The sequence below is a fragment of the Drosophila innubila genome (genome assembly GCF_004354385.1).
Source record: "Drosophila innubila isolate TH190305 chromosome 3R unlocalized genomic scaffold, UK_Dinn_1.0 2_E_3R, whole genome shotgun sequence".
Classification (NCBI taxonomy): Eukaryota; Metazoa; Arthropoda; class Insecta; order Diptera; family Drosophilidae; genus Drosophila; species Drosophila innubila.
Genome location: NW_022995380.1, coordinates 28013365 through 28041215, shown reverse-complemented (window position 1 = coordinate 28041215; position 27851 = coordinate 28013365). Strand labels below are relative to the sequence as shown.

The following is a 27851-nucleotide window of genomic DNA, read 5'->3' as shown; positions in this document are numbered from 1 at the left end:
GAGAACCGGCAGCACAGTAAGTTCAATAACATATTATTAACAAACGTATACACTATAAATATACACATTCATTTATTATATTAAGTCCATTTTTCCCCTTGCAACATTGTTTGTATTTGGAGTCGAAACTTACCTGCCCAACTCCTGACTTTCGGCAAATAATCATTCCAGAAGGAGCAACGTGCGGCCAGCGGACCACGTGCCAGTTTCTCAATCTTATCATCCGTGCTGAAAATGTAATACACGGGATCCTCTTTCGAAAAGTTGGGCCATTCCTCGCCATCTTGTGCGGGATTGCTGAAAGTTCGAAGCGAAAGTTTGTATTACTTTTATAGCAAACTGGTTGTGTTATTCGCTGTTTTATGGCAATAAGCTTTAAGCTTTGGTAAGAGCCTAAAACCTAAAAAAAAAAGCTCGCTTGCTGACAATACATACCCAGTCTTGGCAAACTCGATGACTGTGTTGAGCATACGCTTGCCCAGCTCACGCTCCACAGGTCGATATTGCAGAGATGTGTTCAACGGCTGCCCAAAGAAGTATTCAATCTCATCGCCGTGCAGCACGCCCATCCACTCACCCCACAGCGATGTACTGGTGCGCTATAAAGTAAGACAGAGACAGAAATATATGCATAAGTGTATATGCAGACTGAGTGAGAGGAGATGAGATGAGAAGGGCAGAGTTTCGACTGTCGTAAACTTAGCCAGAAATTATGCAGATAAACATTCACCCTTTTTACTTATTTATTTGATTTCGCTCGCTCGCGCGCACTCGGCAAATTGTAAATATTGCCACAACATGTCGCGTGGCGACAAAAAAAAAAAAACAGGAAATGAATAAATAACAGAATTTTTGGTTGCTTGAACGCTTGGCACCTGACACGAGTACTCGTATGAGTATTCATGTATTCGTGTGCCTGTTTCAAAGTGGTTAGCAAATCCAGGGGAAAGCCTGAAACCTGAAACTGAAACTGTCAAATGACACATACTGTGGGGACATCTTCATTAGAGCAATATTAGGTTCGGCGATTAAACGGAGTACGTCCGGAGTATGTCCGGCGTAAGCCAGGCAGACAATGACAACCCACAACCACAGCCAGAATAGCCACAGCAACAACTGGAGCAAACCACAGCCGTTTGGTCAATGCGAATGCTAAGTGATGGACAGCTCAAGTGCACAGTGGTTTGAATTTACAAAACAGCCAGCAAATAAAAAAATATCTATTTTTATTTTGAAAATATTAGGCATATAGTTTTCAGATTTCAAAGCTTTAGAGATATATAAATGTACTTAAAAGCAAGCTTAACTTTGATGTTTTTTTAGCTGAGCTTTTTTACCTTTTTACGATTACTTGATTATGATTATTACGTTTAAAATATATAGTAAACAGGTTTTTCTTGCTTAAAACTAAGTGCTGCCCACTGTAAGCTGTACAGAGCCGTCCACTTAAGCACTTTACCAGTTGAAAGCAACTGCAACCTGGCAGCCAATTGGCCAAGTCACTTAATGAATTGCAACTATGATATGGCTGGGATAATGTTGTCCTCGTGGCCCTTTCTCTTTGCCCCCTATGCTGCTGTCAGGCTGCTGAGAAGAGACTCACACACATAGAATTCTTCATGTATTTGATTTAAGCACAGGACTTGAACTAGGAATTGCTTTTGGAATGGAAGTCGGACTCGGAATCGTACTCGTACTCGCACTCGTAGTGGGACTTAAGCTGGCAGGCAACAGGACACGGAATGGGCAATAATGAGAAATGCCATTGCCGCGTTGAGTGGAGTATCAAAACTTATTAAAGTGCCAGGCACGTTGCAGGTTGCTGCAATAGTCAGCAGGAGCTGTCAAGAGGGCGTCGACAGCGGCAGCCATGGAAATAGACAATCTGGCAGGCACTTTACCCGCTGGCAACCCCATTTGTGATGCTCAGGCTCAGGCGCGTGGCCAAAGGTCGCTATGGCCACCGCCTTGTGCCATCGTCAGTGGCCCGTTTATGGGCAAAAATGAGTTACGAGTTTTGTTGCAGCAACTTGAAGGCTGTAATTAAAACTAATTTCATTTGCTTTTCATTTCGGACCCCAGTTGTTGATAGCACGGTCACTACAACCGCCCCTTCAACTGTCACAAGCACTGCCAGTGGAACTGCTTCCACTGCTGCTGCTTGATTATTAACAGGCGATTTGATATGAACAATGCAACGACCAGGCCAAGCAGGCCACAACGGTCGGACGTTAACTTTTCACACGCACTTTGCTCATGTCGTGTGCTCTATCAAATGAAAACAGCAACAGCAACAACAACAACCGACCACAACAACAACAGCAACTCATCAGCCTTAAATGACTTAACAAGGCACAGGCAGTGCAAGTTCTTTATTAACATTGGCCTCAAGACACGCCGCACCACATGGCGTATGCGTATTATTGATTTTTCCAAACTCTAATTTGTCGTAAGTACACGTACAATACTATATGTATGTATATCGACTCAATAACGTCTGTCATTTGTAATTACTTATTAAGATTTACGCATCGTCGCAGTGAGAAAATCAATAAGGCCACACGGCGTATGCTTAATACTGCGTATACGTATTTGTTAATCATTAGGACTGCAGCAGCCGCAGTCCTTTAACCAAATAACTAAGTCAAATTATGCCCCACACGTGCAGGCCGTACAAGCCGTGACCTCGTAAATTGAAGTTTCATTAGGCAAACCCCCATTTCCCATTCCCCATTCCTCCTCCACCACATGCCCGACCGGACACGGCTCGGTTCGTGCCCCCGTAACGACGACTGCTGCGTTCACTGTGTATCCGTGTCTGCGTCTGTGTCTGTGTCTGTGTCTGTGTCCCGGGCACAGGTTCAAACCCAGGCCCAGGCGCAGGACTGTCTGACCCGGTAGTGGGCAGTGCGTGTAGTTTAATTGGCTCTGTCCTTGTACGTGTGCGTGTGTGAGTGTGAGTGTGAGTGTGGGTGTATATGCGTTTATGGGTGTGTATTGAGCGAAACTTTTTGTTACCATAATTATGGCGGCCAAGGTTGCCAGGGCAAAGGTAACATTGTTGTTGTGTTTCAAGTCAAAGACAGCGTCGCCGACTTTGAAGGTGTCGCATTCTGAGGTGTAATCATATTGATTGCGGTCTGCTCTGAATAACATATTGCATACCCATACAATACACAAACTCAGGAAGACAAAATTACGACCCTTTCTCTACAAATTGTATTATGTATACAAAATTAATCGTTAATTAAAGCTCAGTATTGAAGTAAGGTAGAAATATATTGTGATTTATACCTGCAGAAGGCAGTCCGCGCTAGTGACTAGCAATATATACAGCTATGCGTCTTGTGACGAAAATCTAGAAGCCCCAAAATTTCTGATATCCGATTTTGTGACGAACGATACAAATTATAATTATAATTATTAATACAAATAGCTTGGCATTCGGCACATTGCTCAAAAAAGTCGACATTCTTTTAAAAAAAAAATAGCTTTCTTCACATTTCCGAACAATTTTTATTTATAATTATATTTATAATTTTTATGTAATTTAAATACTAAATAAAATATCGTTCGTCACAAAATTGGAAATCAGAAAGTTTGGGGCATCTAGACGTTTGTGACTTGACTTTTACCTCGCGAAGAGATTTTTTTTTGGAAGATTAATTATACGAGATACTAACAAACTGAGTTTATTGCATTTGGCTGTAAATAGTTTTCAGGTAAATCACTGTAAAGAGTCAACAGAGTTGTCTGCATTTTCCTCATAGCTAACACCGCATGAAGTTGCGATTTTTTTCCAACTTTTAAATAGACATTGGGATCCCAAACATCCGGCAGACATAAATAATGCAGACCGTCATGTTGACATTTGGTGCTGCTTTTGCTATTGCACTTGTTGTTGTTGTAGCTGTTGCAGTTGCTGGTGTTGCAGTTGTTGCAGTTGTTGCAGTTGTTGCAGGTAGCCACTTAGGCTCGACTCGCCATTAGCCTTGTGTGCAATTTTAATGACAAACAAATTGCACCTAGCTGCGTTCACTTTCAGTTTTTTTCCCCTGACCATGTGAATGTCTGTGTGTATGGGTGTGCAAGTGTGTGTATGCTTGTGTACCATATACATACACATGTGTACTTGCATTACGCCAGTGGCGCCCCATTTGACCGCATTTCGATTGGACATACGCGCTCCAACGCCATCTTACGTGTCAAAGACTATGAAATATTTAAAGCATTGACGGTACCATGCCCACTCGCCACCAAAAGTAGCCAAAAGGCCGCCCACTACTTACGTGTGTAAAGAAATAATAATGCACGGAGGCGCCTCGCTCAGCCAGCGCCTGTGCATACTCGTTGGTGGGGCAGGTGAAAAAATGATCGCCCACAGAACGTCCAATTTGCTGCTGGTTTTGGAATCCCGGATTGCCCTCCCAGCTGGTGTACTGCAAGTAAGATATGCAAAACGAATTGCAAATTACAAATATGAAGATAAATTTAAGTTCTATATAAGGCACTAATTGGTTTTATTATTATTATTGATTTTATCTTTTTTTTATTTATTTGATTTTTATTTTTAGGGTGCCTTGCCTTTGGGTTCAGAAAAAACATAGATAAAATATAGAAAAATTATCCTGGATTTATTACAAAGTAACCCTATATTTAGAGTGCATCGTATTTGGATTTAGATAAAACATGAATAAAATGTAGAAAAATCGTTCTGGATTTATTATAAAATATCCTTATTTTTAGGGTTTGTTCATATGAAAATTTTTACAAATATTCAAATGCAGAATCAAAGAAGAGGCCAAATCATGATCAAAATGACATTCCTTTTGAAAATCGGTTAATTTTTGATGAAGCTATGAGAGATCAAAGTTTTTGGAAAAATGTTAAGGGGTATGTATGGAAAATTGGATGATAGATGGCTTGATGGTCGAAAAAATATCAAATTTTCTAGAAAATAATATTTAAATGTAGAATCAATTTAGAGGCCAAATCATGATCAAAATGACATTCCGTTTGAAAATCGGTTAATTTTTGATGAAGTTATGAGAGATCAAAGTTTTGAAAAAATGTCAAGGGTATGTATGGAAAATTGGATGATAGATGGCTTGATGGTCGAAAAATATCAAATTTTCTAGAAAATAAAAATTTAAATGTAGAATCAATTAAGAGGCCAAATCATGATCAAAACGACATTCCGTTTGAAAATCGGTTAATTTTTGATGAAGTTATGAGAGATCAAAGTTATTGAAAAAATGTCAAGGGGTATGTATCGAAAATTGGATGGTAGATGGCTTGATGGTCGAAAAAATATCAAGTTTTCTAGAAAATAAAAAATTAAATGTAGAATCAATTTAGAGGCCAAATCATGATCAAAATGACATTCCGTTTGAAAATCGGTTAATTTTTCATGAAGTTATGAGAGATCAAAGTTTTTGAAAAAATGTCAAGGGGTATGTATCGAAAATTGGATGGTAGATGGCTTGATGGTCGAAAAAATATCAAGTTTTCTAGAAAATAAAAAATTAAATGTAGAATCAATTTAGAGGCCAAATCATGATCAAAATGACATTCCGTTTGAAAATCGGTTAATTTTTGATGAAGTTATGAGAGATCAAAGTTTTTGAAAAAATGTCAAGGGGTATGTATGGAAAATTGGATGATAGATGGCTTGATGGTCGAAAAAATATCAAATTTTCTAGAAAATAAAAATTTAAATGTAGAATCAATTTAGAGGCCAAATCATGATTAAAATGACATTCCGTTTGAAAATCGGTTAATTTTTGATGAAGTTATGAGAGATCAAAGTTTTTGAAAAAATGTCAAGGGGTATGTATGGAAAATTGGATGATAGATGGCTTAGGGTCAAAAAAAAATCAAATTTTCTAGATGGAAAAATTTAAATGTAGAATCAATTTAGAGGCCAAATCATGATCAAAATGACATTCCGTTTGAAAATCGGTTAATTTTTTGATGAAGTTATGAGAGATCAAAGTTTTGAAAAAATGTCAAGGGTATGTATGGAAAATTGGATGATAGATGGCTTGATGGTCGAAAAAATATCAAATTTTCTAGAAAATAAAAATTTAAATGTAGAATCAATTTAGAGGCCAAATCATGATCAAAATGACATTCCGTTTGAAAATCGGTTAATTTTTGATGAAGTTATGAGAGATCAAAGTTTTTGTAAAAATGTCAAGGGGTATGTATGGAAAATTGGATGATAGATGGCTTGATGGTCGAAAAAATATCAAATTTTCTAGAAAATAAAAATTTAAATGTAGAATCAATTAAGAGGCCAAATCATGATCAAAACGACATTCCGTTTGAAAATCGGTTAATTTTTGATGAAGTTATGAGAGATCAAAGTTATTGAAAAAATGTCAAGGGGTATGTATCGAAAATTGGATGGTAGATGGCTTGATGGTCGAAAAAATATCAAGTTTTCTAGAAAATAAAAATTAAATGTAGAATCAATTTAGAGGCCAAATCATGATCAAAATGACATTCCGTTTGAAAATCGGTTAATTTTTCATGAAGTTATGAGAGATCAAAGTTTTGAAAAAATGTCAAGGGTATGTATCGAAAATTGGATGGTAGATGGCTTGATGGTCGAAAAAATATCAAGTTTTCTAGAAAATAAAAAATTAAATGTAGAATCAATTTAGAGGCCAAATCATGATCAAAATGACATTCCGTTTGAAAATCGGTTAATTTTGATGAAGTTATGAGAGATCAAAGTTTTGAAAAAATGTCAAGGGGTATGTACGGAAAATTGGATGATAGATGGCTTAGGGTCAAAAAAAAAATCAAATTTTCTAGATGGAAAAAATTTAAATGTAGAATCAATTTAGAGGCCAAATCATGATCAAAATGACATTCCGTTTGAAAATCGGTTAATTTTTGATGAAGTTATGAGAGATCAAAGTTTTTGAAAAAATGTCAAGGGGTATGTATGGAAAATTGGATGATAGATGGCTTGATGGTCGAAAAAATATCAAATTTTCTAGAAAATAAAAATTTAAATGTAGAATCAATTTAGAGGCCAAATCATGATCAAAATGACATTCCGTTTGAAAATCGGTTAATTTTGATGAAGTTATGAGAGATCAAAGTTTTTAAAATGTCAAGGGTATGTATGGAAAATTGGATGATAGATGGCTTGATGGTCGAAAAATATCAAATTTTCTAGAAAATAAAAATTTAAATGTAGAATCAATTAAGAGGCCAAATCATGATCAAAATGACATTCCGTTTGAAAATCGGTTAATTTTTCATGAAGTTATGAGAGATCAAAGTTTTTGAAAAAATGTCAAGGGGTATGTATCGAAAATTGGATGGTAGATGGCTTGATGGTCGAAAAAATATCAAGTTTTCTAGAAAATAAAAAATTAAATGTAGAATCAATTTAGAGGCCAAATCATGATCAAAATGACATTCCGTTTGAAAATCGGTTAATTTTTGATGAAGTTATGAGAGATCAAAGTTTTGAAAAATGTCAAGGGTATGTATGGAAAATTGGATGATAGATGGCTTAGGGTCAAAAAAAAATCAAATTTTCTAGATGGAAAAAATTTAAATGTAGAATCAATTTAGAGGCCAAATCATGATCAAAATGACATTCCGTTTGAAAATCGGTTAATTTTTGATGAAGTTATGAGAGATCAAAGTTTTGAAAAAATGTCAAGGGTATGTATGGAAAATTGGATGATAGATGGCTTGATGGTCGAAAAATATCAAATTTTCTAGAAAATAAAAATTTAAATGTAGAATCAATTTAGAGGCCAAATCATGATCAAAATGACATTCCGTTTGAAAATCGGTTAATTTTGATGAAGTTATGAGAGATCAAAGTTTTTGAAAAAATGTCAAGGGGTATGTATGGAAAATTGGATGATAGATGGCTTGATGGTCGAAAAAATATCAAATTTTCTAGAAAATAAAAATTTAAATGTAGAATCAATTAAGAGGCCAAATCATGATCAAAACGACATTCCGTTTGAAAATCGGTTTATTTTTGATGAAGTTATGAGAGATCAAAGTTATTGAAAAAATGTCAAGGGGTATGCATCGAAAATTGGATGGTAGATGGCTTGATGGTCGAAAAAATATCAAGTTTTCTAGAAAATAAAAAATTAAATGTAGAATCAATTTAGAGGCCAAATCATGATCAAAATGACATTCCGTTTGAAAATCGGTTAATTTTTCATGAAGTTATGAGAGATCAAAGTTTTTGAAAAAATGTCAAGGGGTATGTATCGAAAATTGGATGGTAGATGGCTTGATGGTCGAAAAAATATCAAGTTTTCTAGAAAATAAAAAATTAAATGTAGAATCAATTTAGAGGCCAAATCATGATCAAAATGACATTCCGTTTGAAAATCGGTTAATTTTTGATGAAGTTATGAGAGATCAAAGTTTTTGAAAAAATGTCAAGGGGTATGTATGGAAAATTGGATGATAGATGGCTTAGGGTCAAAAAAAAAATCAAATTTTCTAGATGGAAAAAATTTAAATGTAGAATCAATTTAGAGGCCAAATCATGATCAAAATGACATTCCGTTTGAAAATCGGTTAATTTTTGATGAAGTTATGAGAGATCAAAGTTTTTGAAAAAATGTCAAGGGGTATGTATGGAAAATTGGATGATAGATGGCTTGATGGTCGAAAAAATATCAAATTTTCTAGAAAATAAAAATTTAAATGTAGAATCAATTTAGAGGCCAAATCATGATCAAAACGACATTCCGTTTGAAAATCGGTTAATTTTTGATGAAGTTATGAGAGATCAAAGTTTTTGAAAAAATGTCAAGGGGTATGTATGGAAAATTGAATGACAGATGACTTAGGGTCAAAAATAAGGCGCTAGTCATATGTATTTAAATTCAAGATTATATGATTATTATTATGACAATCATTAATATTATTGCTGCTTTCATTATTTATTGATAGCTTGCATATCAATATTTATTTAATGCTTAACTTGTTATTCTGCGAACTTAATAGGAAGTTTAAATCAAATTTCCCGTCCACAGCGCCAGTAAAATTATCTAATTTTCATTACGAAATTTAATCAAATTGTCGACGGCTTTAACTTGTTTACGCTAAGCGGCTTTAATGGAGGCAACTGCATCATCAGGCAGACAAGTTTGCGGTTTGCGCACTTCCTGCAGATGACAACACGCAAGGATGCAAGCCGAATACGAACTGCTGACGCACTTTGGTGCAATTGGATTAGACAAGTGTCAGTCGCAGTTGATGTTACTGTTGCCGTTGCAGTTACAGATGCTTACACAAGTGAGACTTACCTGGAATATTATGGCCTCACGTTCTGCCTGAGTTGCTTTGCCAAAAATGTTGTTCATAATTTCCAGATACTTGTCACGTGGCAATGCGGTGGCATCGTCCTTATCAAAGTAATCGATGAAATCGTACAGCAAGAAATAGGTACCTGTAAAGCAATAAGTGATAACGCATAAGGCAAAAGGATTTTCATAATAAATATCTGTTAGATTATGTGAGTACGTGTCATAAACGTACTATATGTACTTGCTGCTGACAGAATTAAAAAACAATTACCAATATGAGATCCTGGGGAACAATCAACGAACCGTTCCAAGGACACAAAGCGCTGCATTAACCAAAACAACAACAACATCACCAACAACAATGGGAGTGGGCGAAATGTGGGCAAAGGGTAAAATAGAATAAACAAAATCAACAACAACAATAACAATAACGACAACAAGGACAAGAACAAAGCTTCTCGTTGCCTTTTATTAACTTAATTTTTATGGCACTTGTTGTTGTCGTTCGCTGTTATTGTTTGTTGTTGCTGCTGCTGTTGACGTTGCTCTTGTTGTTGTTGTTGTTGTTGCTTTTGCCATTGTCTCTTGCACACTTCAAATACGAACACACTAACGAGCCATAATTGCTGTCTATGAAACAACGACAACAACAACAATAACAACTGTCAATAGGGACGTATGCATGTGTGTGTGTGTGTTTGTGTGTGTGTGTCAAGAAGAAGGCAGGACAATATGTGTCAGCCCAATCCACCAAAGTTTGTATGTAGCCAATTTGTTGATGCTTGATTTAATTTTGTTAAAGCCACAAAATTTAAACGAAAAGTTACGCAACGTGAACCAAACTCACAGATTGAATTAAAACATGAAAGCACATAGATTTCAAATTTCACATAGATACACACACATACAGACATATCTTATGGCTTGTGCTTTGTTTTGAATTTCGTGTCAAGAATTGATTAATAGAAATTAGCGTAAATTGGAAATTATTCGCAAATTGAAAGCAATCAAGGAAATTGACACATGCCGAAATACGAGTGTAATATTTGTGCTTTACAAGTACTAATTGTAAATATTTTCTTAATTTGACAACAGTGATATATTGAAATATGCTGAAATATACTGATATTTTATGAATAGCAATCCAGGAATAATATAATTATGTTATTACTTGGAATCAAATGTTGTCATGTGCATTAAAAGTTGCTAAACTCTTTTTGAAATATTTGGCATATAGTTAACAGGTTTGCATGATATCCCTTGGTATTGATATTTTGAATATTCTCAGACTTAATATGGCGAATATTTTGACTTGTTGTGGAACTTATGCCAAAGTTGTGCACGTCTTGAAACAATCGCCTTCAAATTTCAAATCAACAACAAAATTAAGATGTTTTCATGTGCGCGGCGCATTGTAATCTATTGTGTTGTTTCAAATGCTAGATGACCTTGAACTCACACACACACACACACACACACATACGCATTTAAACATATACAGAAACAGTTATAAGCGGTCCGTCGCCATCGTTGTGGTCGCCTTGTGGGCACGCACACCTTGACTAAAAGTAGCAAAGGCAGCAGCGGCAGGAATAGAGAACACAGGCAACAACAACAACAACAGCAAACGCCACTGGCTGTAATCTGCAACAGAAAAAAACAACAAAAAAAAACAAAAACAACACAATAGTAGAGAGAGAAAGAGCGCTAGCAAGAGAGCGACTGGGAGGGAAGCAGAGCAAGAGAGCAGCAGCTGCAAGCAATGAGTGAAAGTGAGCAGAAATGCGCACGTGTCTGTAGCGCTGGCAGTGCCCCGAGCCTCTTTCAGTGCCACTGTGACTGTGTCTGTGTGTTTGTCTGTATCTGTGTGTGTGTTTTCGCTGCCTGCCGCCTGGAAATGACGAAGCAGCAATAGCAATGGCAACAAGAAAGCTGAAAGAGAAGCGAAGCAAGGAAAAAGCACACAAAGCGCACGAGAATCTGTTATACGAAAACAAAACACACAACCAACAGAACAACATACACACACACACACACACTTACATGCAGCTATACAGCTGCCGTTCGCGAAAAGGAGAAAGCGAAACGAACGGAAATTTTTTAAGTGGCGCGCGGCATGTCACGAATAGCGCGAACACAATGCACACAAAGCGTTAGCATTACCGTTACCACACACACACACAGATGGAGACACCATACAGACGCTGACGCGCTAAATTATGGGAAACGCAGCAGCCGCCGCGGGCCAAGCTCTAACAAGGCAGTAACAGCAGCAGCAGCGCAGCGGCAGCAGCAAGTAAATAAACGTAGCATACTTTTCAGCGCAAGCGAAATTTCAATTGAATATTTGCATGTAAATGTATATGCAAGTCTTGCAAGCATTTCAAATGGCTATGGACAGTAATTTACAATGTTTGCTATAAGATTCAAGAATAATGGTCGCACTAATTATTTTGCAATTTATAACTGAAGGAAGGTGGGGAAGCAAGTTGTGTAAATTCGAAATCAGGCGACATATGCGAGCAATAAAAAGAGAGTGGGATATTTTTCGATCATTTCAAAGGATATTTCGTTTGGAACTATAAAAATTAATATATTCTTAAATCTTTGCTAGTGATGTCTAATTCCAAACCCGATGGGCGGTCTTTGATATCTAAAAAAGGCGGCCCTGAAAAACAGAAAAATCTGAGGTGACTGGCTTAAAACAATTGTAAAAATATGCATTTTAAACTGAAATGATTGGCAATATATATCACTAAAAAGTAATTATGATAGACTACTAATATACAACATGGCAGAATAATAAAGACTGACTCTTTTGATGGACTAGCAAAAGTTTTAAATAGAAAAGCTACGCGACCAGCAGGTCAATTTTAATTCGTTAGAATTAAAGTGCTAAGAATACGAGAACACGTTGCTTTCACTTTCTATATGTGTAGTGCTGTAAGAGTTTTAGTTCCCAACCACAACAGGAATAGAAACAGCACGTGTGCTAACCATTATTTAGTGGGTGCAATACACTGTACTACTATTTCATTCGCCTGCTCGTTACATTTAAATAATTTATGATGTCGGCTCAAACAGCTGGGTACGAATGCGCCCGACATTGCCCCGAATCGAGGTTCTCCTTTGCGGTCTGTCAGCCATTGTGTGAATGTGTCAGGCGAGAACTTTACTCGTCTGTTTACTTTTCTAAGCGCTACTTTTAACCATGTGTGTATGTATGTGTGTTGACAAATTTTAGTGGCCGAAATGTAAAAGCTGCTGTGATTTGTGGCAAGTTTAATATTTTGGTAACTGCTTAAGCCAGGCCATTACAGAAAGTGCATTTTGGTAGGACTACCCAGCAGAAATATGTATAAGCCGCAAATATATAGATTAAATAAAGCATTAAAATAAGCATCCGAATCGTAGAGCAACAGCAAGCTCAAAATACAGAGTGCATTATGCTCAGTCAAATTTGAAAGGCATCCGAATAAACAGCTAAGCGCCAGTAGTCCGGCCACGCCCACCGAGAGAGCTCCCATAAAACGACAACAATGAAATGCTTTTGCTCTGCCAGCTAAGTACAACAAAAAAGTATTCGTACTTTGCTACAAAAAGTAATAAAATCACAAATGGATGCTGCACAAGCTGCAACAAAGCAGACAGTAGTACACTGAGAAAAAAATATGTTTTATAGTCAAGATTTTGGTCTCAATGCTTAGAGTTTTGGTCTAAAAAATGCGTCGAGAACATACAATTTTTAGATATAGAAAACGCAACTTGGTTTTGGGAACTTTTTAACTAAGACCAAGTTCTTATTTTAAAAATAAATGTTCTTAAAATTAAAATAAAAAAAATAAAAACATTAAAAATAATTTTTTTTATTTATTAATTTTTTTTAATTATTACGTTTATAAATATTATTCTTTTTCTATTTTTTTTATTTTATAAATGTTATTTTAATTTATTACCATTTGTTTTATATGAAATAGTACATATTTATACTTTGCTAACAATTTAAGATTTGTATTCTTGTATTAAGAACATTGATTTTTTAGATTAATATTCTTACTATTAGTATAATTATATTATATTATTATAAGAACAAAATTGTTAAGATGAATGTTCTTGATTTAAAAAGTTTGTGTTTTTTTCAGTGTAGCTGTAGTAATAGTTGTAGTTAAGATGGGCGGAGGACGGACAGTGAGTGTGGAAAGGAGGAATTGCGCTAACAGAGCAAACAATATGAAGCATACTCATGGTTGCAGCTACACGTACATTTTGGCAAAGTTGGCTCAGTTGCCACTGTAAAATTTGGCACACTGCTGACGTCAACGTTGGTGGCGATGCCAAAAATAAAACTGCAACAATGGACGTTGGGATGAGGACTTGCCGGAGAGAGCGGCAAGAGTTGGCTATTTATTGTTAGGCCAAAGGAGACAGGGGAATGCAGGACGAAGCGGATTGTGTACGAGTAAAAAACAACAAAATGCGAAAAACCACTGGACAACAGCTCGAGTTAAGTTTGATAAAGTTGATGTCCCCGCGCATGAATATAATGAAAAATTAACCAACAGCTGCGGCAACCAAGGATCTTACACAGAAGGATGAGAGAAATGCAAGTAAGCCGTAACTAATTAATCTACAGAGAGAGCAGCCAAAACTACTTATTTAGACTCCTTCGGTTTGCATACTAATTTATATAATGAAACTTACCCTCATCTCTCACGTTGCCCATCAGAATGTCATAATCCTTGAGATCCGCCGTCTTCATTAGCGTCATGGGATCTGCTGGCAGGAAAGCGCCATCTATGGTGGGCGCTGAGGGGAAACTGAGAATGCCCGAGTAGGAGTTCCATTGCTGCACAGATATGGTCTTGGCATCCACGGCACGCATGCAGCTCATCACATGTGAGGGATTGGTCTATATATATATAGGGAAAATGGTAGATTGAAAATGGCAGGATTCTTGAGATGGAGTAGCTTAAATTACCTTCAGCATGGATGCATTGCAGTTGCAGTCATTGATCAAAGACTTGCCGATCTCCACCGCCTTCTCAGATGTCATGTGGCTCCAGGGCGCATTCATTGTGCCCGACTGCATCATGGCACGCTTAACGACGCCCTTTGTCACTGGTGACACAAGCTGTGCATTCACTGAACTGGATCCAGCCGACTCGCCAAACAGTGTCATCCACTCGGGATTGCCGCCAAAGGCATGTGCATTATCCTTTAGCCAGCGTATGGCCAATGCCTGATCCCACAATCCAACATTGCCAGGCGCCTCCTCGGCAAATTCTGGCGGCATCTCCGGCGACAGATGAAGAAAGCCAAAGGCACCAACGCGATATTGGAAGGAGGCAACAATCACATTGCCCACAGCCGACATAATATCTGCATTATATATTTCCAGTGTTGCTGATCCGGTCATAAAGCCTCCTCCATAGATCCAAATTAGTATGGGCAATCCATTGGTCGTGTTTTGAGGATTGCCATTGTGAATCAGATGCTCTGTATCTGCCTGCTTATTTCCCGAATGCTGCAAATAATAATAATACATTTATTTCTCAAAAAATGCACTCATATTCAGTAGAGATTCTTCAACTTACCTCGGCTCCATTGGTGCCACGTCCGTGACGCAGTCGCGCCTTTGCTGGTGCCCAAACATTTATATACAGACAGTCCTCAGATACATTGGTATTGGGATTCCAAATCTCTTCTCCAGAGAAGCCCGGGAAGTATTCGTAGCTATCAAATGAGAATGGGAAACGAAATCATTTACTTTACTAAGTAGTGACATTTTTCACTCACATGCAAATTAGAAAATTCTTTTTTTTTCGCCCAACTCTTAGCCCGAACCCGAACCCGACCCCCTCCACACACCTACAAACATTGTGGGTCGTGCCAATTACGACAAAGTAACCAGCTGTGTTATTTATTTTTATTTGTCCTCTTCTGATTTGCCTGTTTTACTTTCGCTGTGCCATTTTTCGAGGACACACAAGCCCATAAACTTGCACACACACACACACACACAAGCATACATATATACTATGTGTATATGCATATACCCCTTAGACTCTATCCAACCACAGATTCGGCATAGTCGTAGTTCATTTGCCCTATAAACGTTGAATCCTCTAATCGATATACTACAAACATAGAAACTTGTAGCTACGCATTTCTATTGCTCAATATGAGTGTGTGAGAGTGTGATTCCAAATACATACACACACAGAGACATATATACTTGTTACGTATATAAAATATATATATATATGTTTTGTATTCTTTAGTTTCTTTATGTAGGTGTGTTTGGTTTCGTGTCAATTGAAATTAACGTTGCCACTTCGCGTAAAAGTAATTTATAACCAACCGGAAAAAGCGATTCTCCTCTGTCTCTATCTCTATATTTGTCTAATTTCCGTTACAACACTGATACCACACACACACACACACAGATACTGACGTCTTTGTGTGGTGTCTTTTGAATGTCTGGCAAATTAGATATATTCACAATATTACTGGACTCTGTATTAATAATACAGAGATTTGAGTATAGAGAAAACTTTTCAATATTTAAAATCCGATGACTGTTTGTTCGAAAAAAAAACCAACTCATCATTGTTCGCTATCTGCTGGTTTCCCAATCATTCACAAAATATCGACCAAACAAAGTAGGATATTTCGGAAGGAGCTCAAGAGTGTTGATATTATTATTGTATTATTACTGAGCTGATTATAATCATTATCAAAAATTATTAAGTGAAAAATGTATAATTATAATAAGGCGCATATGAATATTCTAATTTCCTAATAAAATTTTCGACAGTGAATTTCCCAGAAGTTGGCGTTTAAATTAAAAAATTTTCTTTAAATTTATTTTTTCATTATCTTTTGTTATAAGCAGGGAATAATACTGGAACCGCTACCGAAACCGTATACCGAATCTAGTCGTTTAATTTTTAGTACCTGAAGCAGACCCTTAAATGATATAATTTCGTTTCAATAAACAAATACCGAAACGTAAGTACCGCTACGGTTTTGGTAAATTTTTCCAAAAATAATTTGATATTTAATGTACGTATGTAATTTTTGTAAAAACAATGGAGACTTGTAAAGTTGCTAGGTCAAAAGTTTTCATCCACTTCATTTTGATGATAGTAGATTTGTCTCCAAATTAAAAAATAAAAATCTTCTCCCTCTACATCTTGGCTTTGTTTTTAATACATTCCCTCTTGGGAACATCGAAAGATAAATATTCTAAATCTAAAATTCTCACTGTTAATCAACTCTTTATATCTTATAAAACAATTGTTTAAATTTGATTCTGCGACGTTCAATTTCTATATATCTTAAAAAAAATATATCATTCAGTTAGTTAACTAAACATTATAGACTTGCAGTTGACCGGCATTTGGCATGCGTAATTGCTGCACGGATGTCGCTATGACGTCACTAGCAACAGTTAGGTCAACAGCAAGCATAGCCACTCCGGGGCCGGTCTGAATTCTAGGTCAACCATATCTGCAGAGCTGCAATTGCCTGCTCTGTCCACCCCCCCACGAAACACTTACCGCTCTTGAACGCAGGTCGCCGACAGGCGGGTGGCATCCAAAACGCCATGCCAGGGCTCCGCCGGAACCGGCTTACGAAAGCGCAAATCATCAACGGGCGGCTTGGCATACGGTATGCCCGTGTAGACATGTACCTCGCGTCCCTGCACCGTCACTGAGCGACCGCGCACCGGGCCGGAGCTTGTTTGCACCACCAGGCGATCAATGACGCCACAGACGCAGGACAGTCGCAGTGACAACACGAACAACGCCGCGGCCAGCGAATGCTGACTTAGCCGAGAGACCATGACGCGGATGTGGATGGGAGGGCGAAGGCGAAGGCGAAGAAGGCTGCGGGGAATGCGAGTAACGCTAACGATATAACGAAATTTGCGTTGCGGCCCGAGTGTCCTAGTTAGCGGAGTGACTAGTGACGTCACGCAGCTGCACTTGCCGTTCCGGTTTGTGGTCTATAGACGTCGATTAGATTTTGGTTACGGATTTCGGGCTTTATGTGCTTATTGCTTTGCCTTGGCGGGCTAATAAATGCTCCTCGGCTCGGCTCGGCTCCGTTCGGCCTGCAGCCTACCGCTAAGACTTGTCGCTGTTGTTGTTGTTGTTTTTTTTTTGTTGGTCCTTATGCTTATTATCCGGTTGTGTTTGTTGCTGTCACTGCTGTTGTTGTTGCTGCTGCTGCTGCTGTTGTTGCCACTTTAAGCTGCCGTGTGGACTCTGCACTACACATTATTCCAGCACTCCACGCTAGCAGCCTGTCTGTCTCTTTATCTTTCTATGTCTCTCTCTCTCTCTCGCTGTTCTGTTCACTCTTATCGTTTTCTCTCTCTTGTTTGCCTGTCTGGGTTTACTTTGACTTTTGGGCTTTTGTTTCAGCTTGTAGTTTGCAGTTTTTGTGCAGCTGTTGCACTTTTGTTGCGTCTCCTGTGCCTCTTCTAGCTCCTCTGGCCCCGCTGTCACTCTATTGTTTGAACTGCAAATAGAAAAGGCATTAAGTTATTTGTCTTAGTTTCCCCAGTTGCCACAGCTGCTGCTGCTGCTGCTGCATGCCTCGCTAGTCAGCTTAATTTTTGCTTCTTTTTTCATTTCTTTTTTGCTGTTGCTGTTGTTGTTGCTGTTGCTTTTACAAGTGCATGTTGACTTGACTTGGCTGCTTGTCGGTTGCCCCCGTTTGTATGCTACAATATTTAGGTGTGTTTGCGTTTCTAGACGGGTGTGTGCGTGCGTGTGTGTGTCGAGCAGAAATGCAATAGTGAAAAGCAAAGAAAATTGGAGGCTGCCTCGTTTCTCGGTCTGAGTTTGTATTCAAAGTTTTGAGTGCCTAACCCACTCAGCCCACATCTCGCATCTCACATCGCTCATCTAACCACTCACACACACACACACACACACACACACACACACACACACACACACACACACACACACACACACACACACACATACACACAGGTTTATGTTCATATCGGGGCCACTCACCACTGTACTCAAGAGCTGAGTATCGTTTTCTAAGCCTGATGTTTCTGTATCCATTGCCGGGCATCAACATCGTTAAATATATTTTCATACATATATTTTCTTATATCTTAGCTTTAGAGTCTCTTGACTTGTCAATTGCAGCAAGCTGCAGCAGCTGCATGAACATCAAAGCAAATCCAAGGAAACCCAGATTTTAAAATACGAGTCAACATTTTCCCCACAATAAAAATTGCAAGGAAATGATTTAATGTTAGTTTTTTAACGACAGTTAAAAATTTTAATTGCTTTCCAAGTTACGAATATATTTGTCGAAGAAGCATTACCCATTTCCAAACACACATATATATTTTTATTAGTATCCCAAGCATTGTCCTTGAGGTCCTTTGGCTCTTTATAACTGCAACTGGAGAACACGACTTAGAGCAGACTGCCTTGCATGATGGCAGCCCATTAGCCATAAAACATTTACTCATTCTTAAACTCGTACACTGGAAAAAAAACCAACTTCTAAAAATCAAGAACTTACATCTTACAAATTTTGTTCTTAAAATAAGAACATTTTAAGACCATACTACTAATTCTTGGATTATTAATCTTAAAAATCAAAGAAAAAAAATCTTAAATTGTTAGAAAAGTATAAATATGTACTATTTCATATCGAATCCCAGTTGTAACAAATTTAAATAGAATTTATAAAATAAGAAGAAGTAGAATAATATGTATAAAAGTCAAAGTTAAAAAAAATTTAAAAATTAAAAATTTAAAAAATCATTTTTTTTTTTTTATCTTAATTTTAAGAACATTTATTCTTAAAATAAGAACTTGGTCTTATTTGAAATGTTCTCAAAACCAAGATGTGTTTTCTTAATCTAAGAAATTTATGTTCTTAACGCATTTTTTTGACCAAAATTCTTAGTTTTGAGACCAAAATCTTGATTTTAGAAAATTTTTTTTATCAGTGTACTCGTACTCGTCGGTATACGAGTAATAACTCCTCATGCCTCCACCTGCCTTGCCACTGTCTAGTACTTCCTGGCGCCGCACTAATTTAAATGTTATTTTGCAGAACAATTAAAATGGCATTAAGTCGCCCTAATGCGGAAGCAACTGCATTTCTTTGAGCCAATTTAGCTCAATTTTCAACAAGACGTTTAAGAATACCATCTTAAAGTTAATTAGAGCCGCACATTCCTTATTTAAATAGAGAAAACTTGAAAAATCATACTGTTTATTTATTCAATTTACTTTCGTTGGCAACTTCCAACTAAAATGTTTCATGTTATTTGAAATATTGTTTTAAATTGTTGATTTACACAGAATTTTTGGGCAATTTACATTGAGTTGTAGAAAATTGTACTTAAACCAGAAGTTGGACTGTATTTGCATTTTCAGTTGCAGGTCTTCTAAAAAGAAACTTGTCAACGACTGTTTAGGCCCAGACCGAAGCCAGGAAGACTGACTCCTTACCCAAGGCTGCAAGTTTTTCTTTTCTATTGCCGCTTGTCAGGGCTTTTAGCCAAGTTGCGAAGCGACTGCCACCTATAGATAAGACGCAGTGCCTAAGTGAATATTCTCTTAATTTCTTGCGGTTGCAGCAGTTTTTCTGCGTCGTTTGCTGTTTCCCTGTTTCCACTTGACAGCTTCACCAAAACTTTTTTTCATAAAAATCCGCATTTTTTTGTAAAAAAAAGTCGACGAAAAGTAGACTGAAGGCTGGTGAATAAAGTGTAGAAGACAGCGTCACTTTGAAATTAAGTTTCATTTAATTTTCATGGCACACACAATTTATGTCCACAATTTTTGGTGTCCCAGCAAATTGTATATTTAAATTTTGTCTCTCACAACAAGAAAACAAAAATAATATTTATCAAATTTAACTACATAAAAAATAAAAAAAATAAAAAAAAAAAAACTAAATTTTGTATATGGTCCACAATTTTTGCTGTCCCAGCAAATTGTATATTTAAATTCTGTATCTCACAACAAGAAAACAAAAATAATAATTATCAAATTTAACTATTAAAAAATTAAAAAAAAAAAACTAAATTTTTTATATGGTCCACAATTTTTGCTGTTTCAGCAAATTTTATATTTAAATTCTGTCTCTCACAACAAGAAAACAAAAATAATATTTATTAAATTTAACTACTAAAAAAATTAAAAAATAATAACAAAATTTTTTATATGGTTTTTTAAAAAACTAATAATTAAAAATAAATGCCAACTAAATACAAATATGAGTATTTGTATTTTGTCAAAAACTTTTTATAAATTTAAATAGTCAAAACGAAACTGGGAGTAACTAAACAAATTTAAAGCTGTGATTGATGCTAGATATTATTCAATATCTAGGGGAATTAGACAAATATCGGCCACAAAGAGAGGGTGGGGTTAGGATCAAGCCCCACAAATTTTAATGACATTCAAATTAAATTATAATTTTCAAAGTTTGCAAGAGCGCATTCGGCTGGGAGGGTACGGGCTGATTATGATGATGATGATGATGATGATGATGATGATGATGGTAATGATGATGATGATGATGATGACAAGGACGTTGGCGCACAGGCGAATTGTGCTAGCGGGTGGGGAGGAGGGGGATTGGGGGTGATGGGTGTCAGCTCAACTGTGTGCAAAGGTCACCTGAATAAAGGTTGGGCTTCTCGCTGACCCCATTCCACCTGTCCGCCTATTTGTTTGTTTTGTTTGCGTTCGTTTTCAGAATTTAAGCGAATTTCGCCTGCCAAAAAGATACACAACAGCCAAAACGAACTCTGAAAGTCAAAGGGTAAACGAGGCAACGAAAACAATTGGGTTAGCAAAAAAGTGAATGCGAGGTGGAGCGGGGGAAAGGTAAGTTGAAGAAGGGAATGAGAACGAGAGCGAGAACGAGAGAATAAAGGGAAAAGAGAAAAGGGCAAGGGGATGTCCATGTTTGTGTTTGTGTTTTCGTTTACAGAAGTTCACGTTCTGTGCCTGTGTGTTATCCCAGCTGTTATAAAAGTCTATAGTTTTAATTGATGAGTTGAAGAGGGTTGTCGCGGCTGGGGCAACTCTATCGATCAAGAGACAGATGCCTGGGTATAGACTTAACTTATTTACACTTTTCCATGAAAATCGTCTACTTTTTTCAACATTTATGTATTTCTAAATATAATTGATTGATAAATATAAATGCATTGATTTTATTTTAAGTGATTTGTTGTGTTACTATCTAACAGACATATCTTATATTTCTTTATCCCTCTCCTCCTAAATGCTTTCATCTTATCACTCACAAGTTGTCGTTGGATTCTTGATACAATTCTCGCTGTCTGCCATCAGTCAACGGTTATGCAGTTGACCTTTTGCGACAGCGGCAAGTTGCAGCCATTAGCCAAATGCCTGGCGCCAGGCAAACTATAAAATAAATACGCAGGCGTGGCACAAATCGAAACGAGCACACGAAACAAATGTTTTTATTCGCTTTGAGCGGCTCATAAAATAAAATTCGAAAAAAAAACAGGAAAGCGAAAACAAAAACGAGAGCATTCCAGTTGCTAAGATTCCCTGTAGGAAAATAATAAATAATTTTTTCGTAGTTTATTATCTTTAATACCTTAAGAATCCTACGATCATCTGTAGACGATCATGTCAGATTTGTTTACTTTTTTAAATTGACATTTAGAAAATAAAATAGCATATCGATAGAAATTAATTTATTAAAATTTAAGTAAATCTCCACACAGACCAAAAAATATTCCAACTTTATAAACTAGATTATTTTGAGTATATATTCAAATTAAGGCTGCAAAGCGGTTCTAGGCCGAACCTTGCAGAACCGGTTTTGTTCGGGATTTCAAGCGTTCAAAACTAGATCGAGAACCGAACCCTTGAAATTATTTACTTCTCGAGCCCAAACCTGAACCGAACTATTTTCTTTATTGAAAGGTTCGGTTCAAAAATAATAGATTCACATAAATGTTAAGTTTTTCTAACATTACACCACTATTAGAGACTTTGAATAAAAATAAGTCGTATTAAAATATACAAATGAATGTATAGCATATAATTATCAAAATTCGAATTTCTTTAATAACAAGTTTAATTATTTTTAAAAGTCTAGAAAAAATTAAGACAATACAATTTTTTTTTTGTACTAAATTGAACGACACAAACCTTGTGTTCAGTGGGTATATAAACCGGCTCGCGAACCGAACCTAAGGTTTTGCTCTATGGTTTGAACCGCCGAACCGTACCTTTTCCAAAATTTTGATGGTTTGCAGCCCTGATCCAAATTAGTAGCTAATCTTTCTTCCTAATCTAAATAATGCTTAATATGTAGGATCACTCCTTTACTCAGGTTTCAGACATTTGAAATTGTTGATGATTTAAACTGAGGTATGACTGAGTTTGCAAGCTTAATGTAGTGAGTATATATATCTTGGATTATCTTACAGGATGCGGAATATGCAAACACCACACAGCAGTGTAAACTGGAGGTCAGAGGGCAGGAACTGTTGGAATTTACTTGGCGCTTGGCGTTTATTGCCGTACACCGCATGTGGCAGATGTGGACAACACGACCAAGGGGGGTGAGGGGCATGGGAGATGTGACCCATCATTAAACAAGTGCCGCGTGGCTACGTCCGGACACGACTTTAGTGGCTCGACGCCGTTGGCGCTCGTTAACGCTGAGACGGTCAATTTGGTGTGACCTATGAGTAGGGGTATTCAGTATTCAGTATTTTATATTTTCCTTTTGCTTTTTGCGCACCGTTTGCTTTCGGCTCATTTGTGGAGCTGACCTTGATGATATCACCGCTTTAGCTGCCGAGTCGAAGACATATGCGAATCTCGAGCTTCTCCATAACACCCACGTGCCTACATCTATGTTGTGTGTGTGTGTTTGTGTGTGTGTGTGTGTTTGACTAACTCGGGTCTCGAGTTACTCATGAGAGTGTGCGGTGGCGGTGGCAGTGCCGATGCCGGTGTTGCACTTTAAGCCCACAACGAGAACGCTGCCTGTGAAAATCAATAATCAAATAAATGTGAACAAGTCAACTGCCAACAGCAGCCGCCATTTTTGACTGCGACGCTTTGCCTGGCAGCCGACTCTTGACTCCCAACGCCTGCCAGAGAACCGAATATGTCTGCCCAACTTTTTATTAAGTAAATGCGCTGCCACGGCCAACGAGCACGTACATAAGCGACGCACGACCCTAAAACGTGAGCCAAACTCTTGACTCGAATAAATGACGTTGCCTCTTTTATGGCATTCAAGTGCATCAAATATATGATGAATGAGTAATGAATAGCGGCATATGATGCATTGCAGGCATATTTAAAGAGAACATGAGAAATACATGCAAGTATTCAATCTTAAATGGGTCGCTTTCTAATACACTAATAAAAAATAATTTTTTAAAATCAAGATTTTGATCTCAAAACTAAGAATTTTGGTCTAAAAAATGCGTTGAGAACATGAAATTCTTAGATTCAGCAAACACATATTGGTTTTGAGAACATTTTAAATAAGACAAAGTTCTTATTTAAAGATTAAATGTTCTTAAAACTTAAAAAAAAAAAAAATTAAAATGATTTTTAAAATTTTTTTTTTTTTATTTTTAACTTTTATACATTTTATTCTGTCTTGGTAATTTCATAAATGTTATTTGAATTTTTTACGAGTGATATTGCTTTATATGAAATAGTACATATTTATACTTTCCTAACAATTTGAGATTTTTATTCTTGTATTAAGAACTTTGATTTTTTAGATGCATATAGTCTTAAAATGTTCTTATATTAATAACAAAATATTTTAGATGAATGTTCTTGATTTTAGTGGTTTTTCTCCAGTGTCTACTCGTAGAAAATGCCAAAAAAAAATTTACTCTGTTTAATTTTTAATTGCAATACAGAAATCTGATCTTAACTAAAGCACTTCACTATGCTCGTAATATCGATTAATAGATGGACTGGCGAGATACCAATTATTTATTATAAGCTGCGATACTAGAGGCAGATAAAGTATACACCAAAATTACAAATGCGACCATCAAGTCGATTATTAAGTGTTGCCATCGGGGTCGACTTCTTCTTCTTCTTGTGATTCTGTGAAATGTCAAATGTGAAAGCTGTTTTCATATGAAATGACGCAAGAAATGAAAGCAGCTGCCAAAGGGCAGTCATACAAAGCAAAAGCCCAGAATGTGACGTCACATACCAGAATATACAAGTAAAAACATAAACAAAAGCGAATCAAATCAGTAATGTACATGAAAACGGAAGACGTCCCTTCCAGGCCATAAAATCAACATAAAGGATATTCAAAATGTCATCGTTTGTTCTTCAAGCACCATTTGAGACTAATTACTTGGAATATCAGCATCAGCAACGATATATCAAGCATACGCCAAGTGTCCACAAAAGTTTTTCTTACAATCCGACTGTTGATGTTATTCGACTTGGTTGTGCATAATAATGCACTATCAACAGCTGCTGGATCATAATGATGATATTATCATATCATTAAGTTCATGACAGCGTAAGAGTTTTAATTGAGCTGTCTATTACCATAATCAGTGCATTTAGGGACGAACTCGGTAAGAAAGCCACCAACTGGAATTGAAACTGCAACTGGGCGTCTACTCATGTGCATTTGTCTGACTTATTCAATTGAATTTATGGCGAACGGGTAGCAACAAAGCGGAAGTGGAACACCGCAAGCGGATTACGACCATAAAAAGGCGCGTGGGCAGTTAAATGGAAATTTAATTGGCATATGCTGCAATTATTTTCCGTTTTTTTCTTTTTGGTTTTCTGATTTGCAGCAGTAATTACAATTATATCTCTATTATTTATATCTATTTTACGCATGTCAATTAGTCAAATTTACGTAATTATGTTACAAAATGAGCAGCAACAAAAAGCGGACTCATGAAATTAAAACTCAATTAAATCTTTTAAACGCAGTTAAAGAGTCACAATGGATTTTAAACAAATAAATAGATCACCTGAGCATTAGAACAAAAGTAATACCAACACATAAAATAAAAATGAAAAAAATAGAATAACAAAAGACTGATTTTCAGAAAAAGTCCAACAAAATCGCGCATACGCCGCGTATTCCCAAAGACGCAAGAGAACTTCCTTTTGACTGCCACATGCAGCAGTTGGTACTTACTTTTATTTTACCCTTGGCTACTTTTTATGCCCAAACAGACATTTTATTCCCAGCCCAAGAGAATGGCCCGCGAGTATATACAAGCGCATATTCTATATATATATATATATATTATGACATACTCTTATGTATATTAAATTACTTAAATTTAAGTGATTATCTGTATGTAATACAGTTTACAGAAAGTCAAATGTTATCAGCACTAACCCAAAATATTAATAATGATACAAGTCTTATTTTAATAAAAATAAGCTAGTTATGAAGTTGAAATTTGAGTATTAGGGGATATTTACGCTTTTTCTAGGATTATTTGATTCTCTTAAAGAAATCCCAGTTTTCCTACAATTCCATAAATTTTTGTGATTTAAAGAGCAGTGTGGCTCAGTAGAAACAAAACATTAAGCTGCAACTGTATTTCAATAGAGAAACCAATAAAATCTAATGAGCCTGCAGTAGACAACAAATCGTATTATTATCGCCAGGCAATGGCCTCAGGGAAAACAAAAAACAAACTGAGAAACAATAAAAGTAGCCAGTACGGCGACATGTAAAAGGGAAAAGCATAAAACTAATGTTACACAAAAGTTCTCTGTTTCCCGGATTCGTTGTCTGGTCCCGGTACCTTTTAGTTCTGCTTTCATGGTTCTACGTAAGTACATCGCTCTATTGTTGTTGCCTGGCTTGGCCGGGTATTGGTTGTCGTCGCCTGCCGTCAGTGTTGTCCTTAAGACAATGATGGCTGCGCCATTCCAATACAACCCCAAGGACATGCAATAAAATTGCGTTTTAATGCTGCGCCAACCGTCAAGTAATCCGTTTTTTGCAATACTCTATTGTCGGTTAGACGCTGTTAGTATCTACAACAGAGCTACAACAAATATTATCTTTAAATTTTTATTTTTAAAGAGTCTTTATTAAAGCTAAATTTATAGCAGTTTATCCAAACTTGAACGTTGTTTGGTTAGAGTATAGATAAATTGGGGTTAAATTCTGTTTGTGTTTCTTTGTTTGCCTGTACGTTTGTCCTTTTCATTGTTTAATGACATTTTATTTGCATATTTTTTATGTGCTTCTTGCCAAATATGAATTTTATGTGTTGCTCGATGTCAGAACACGCCAAGCCAAAGGACAAATCCACATCATACTCAAACCGAAATGCCCCGTTTCCCAAAGGGGACGCTCACCGAAAGAAAAATATTATATTTGCGCCAACGAAGTCCCGTTGAGTCGAGTAAGCGCAAAATATTTTTTCGTACAACAAATACCAGAAAATAAAAGAAATGCAAAAAAAAATGGAGAAAAAAAGCAAACAAAAATAAAAGTGCAAAACAATTCTCAAGTGTTTCACGCTTTAAGCTTTGTGCCTTTGTGTTCTTTATTTTGTGTGATTTGTGCTTCGCTTTTTTTTGCGGCTCTCAGCATTGAATGAAATAATAAAGGGAAAGAAATAGACTGAGACTGGTACTGGGAGCGAGACATGAGGAAGGGCGGGGGGGGAAGCGGTTAAGACGAGACTTTGGCATTTGCTTATTTTATTTTTAAAGCCAACGCTCCCACGCTTAAGTTCTTCTTTGTAAGTTAATATTATAAAATTGATTCAATTAAATCTGGCAACTCGGTCGGATCAACATTTACGGGTACGCACTTGCATGCAATTCCCGTACGGATCCATTCCACGCATGTGACACAATGGGGGTGATGATACGAGTACTACAAGAATGATACCTATATACAACTGTATATATATATATTTTTGAATTTGTGTGAATCTAGTTGGAAATGCAACTGCCGTCATGTCACAGCGAAGTCACAACACTAGCAAAAACAGTCCCCGGCTCCGATCAAATGATTTGTCTGTCTATCCGCACGCATTTCTACTACACGGATGGCGATTGGAATGGATGTGCAACAAATGGTTATTGTGTGCAAATGAACGACGCATTGTGCGTGCAATTGTGGCATGCTGCAAAATGACTTTAGAATTCTCTGATGCGATAGCAAGCGGAAGTCGAGTGCAGTCCAATTCCAGACTTTAATGACAATCATTTTAGCGTACATTCATCCAATATTGGATCAGCATTTTTAGCCAGAGGATACAAAATACAAGTAGCCATCAAAATTTGTTCCTTCATTATTCCTTTGAAAGCTCCAAGGGGTCTCCTACGGTTTCTTTTAAATTAAAAATCTCACAACAAATTAAAATAAATGTGAAAAATTTTAAAATATTAAGTATTATTAAAACTGTGCATAAATATGAAAAGAATGCCTACCTCAATATGTCACGTATTAATGACTATAAAAGGCACTTTTTACGGCCATAAATGAAAATCAAGTATTTTA

General features: G+C 36.7%; 1 protein-coding gene across 1 annotated transcript in view; it reads right to left on the bottom strand.

Annotated features, from left to right (window-relative positions):
* The window catches only part of LOC117789682 (acetylcholinesterase), a 42354-nt gene that overhangs the window by 11100 nt on the left and 3403 nt on the right, over positions 1-27851 (bottom strand). Inside the window, exons 3-10 of the mRNA XM_034628769.1 lie at positions 16871-17837; positions 14903-15041; positions 14287-14832; positions 14010-14217; positions 9309-9451; positions 4290-4439; positions 436-599; positions 134-297 (exon numbers count right to left, since the gene is read on the bottom strand). Of these exons, the coding sequence (XP_034484660.1) occupies positions 134-297; positions 436-599; positions 4290-4439; positions 9309-9451; positions 14010-14217; positions 14287-14832; positions 14903-15041; positions 16871-17157 (1801 nt within the window). The 5' untranslated portion in view covers positions 17158-17837. The remainder of the gene's footprint in view (positions 1-133; positions 298-435; positions 600-4289; positions 4440-9308; positions 9452-14009; positions 14218-14286; positions 14833-14902; positions 15042-16870; positions 17838-27851) is intronic.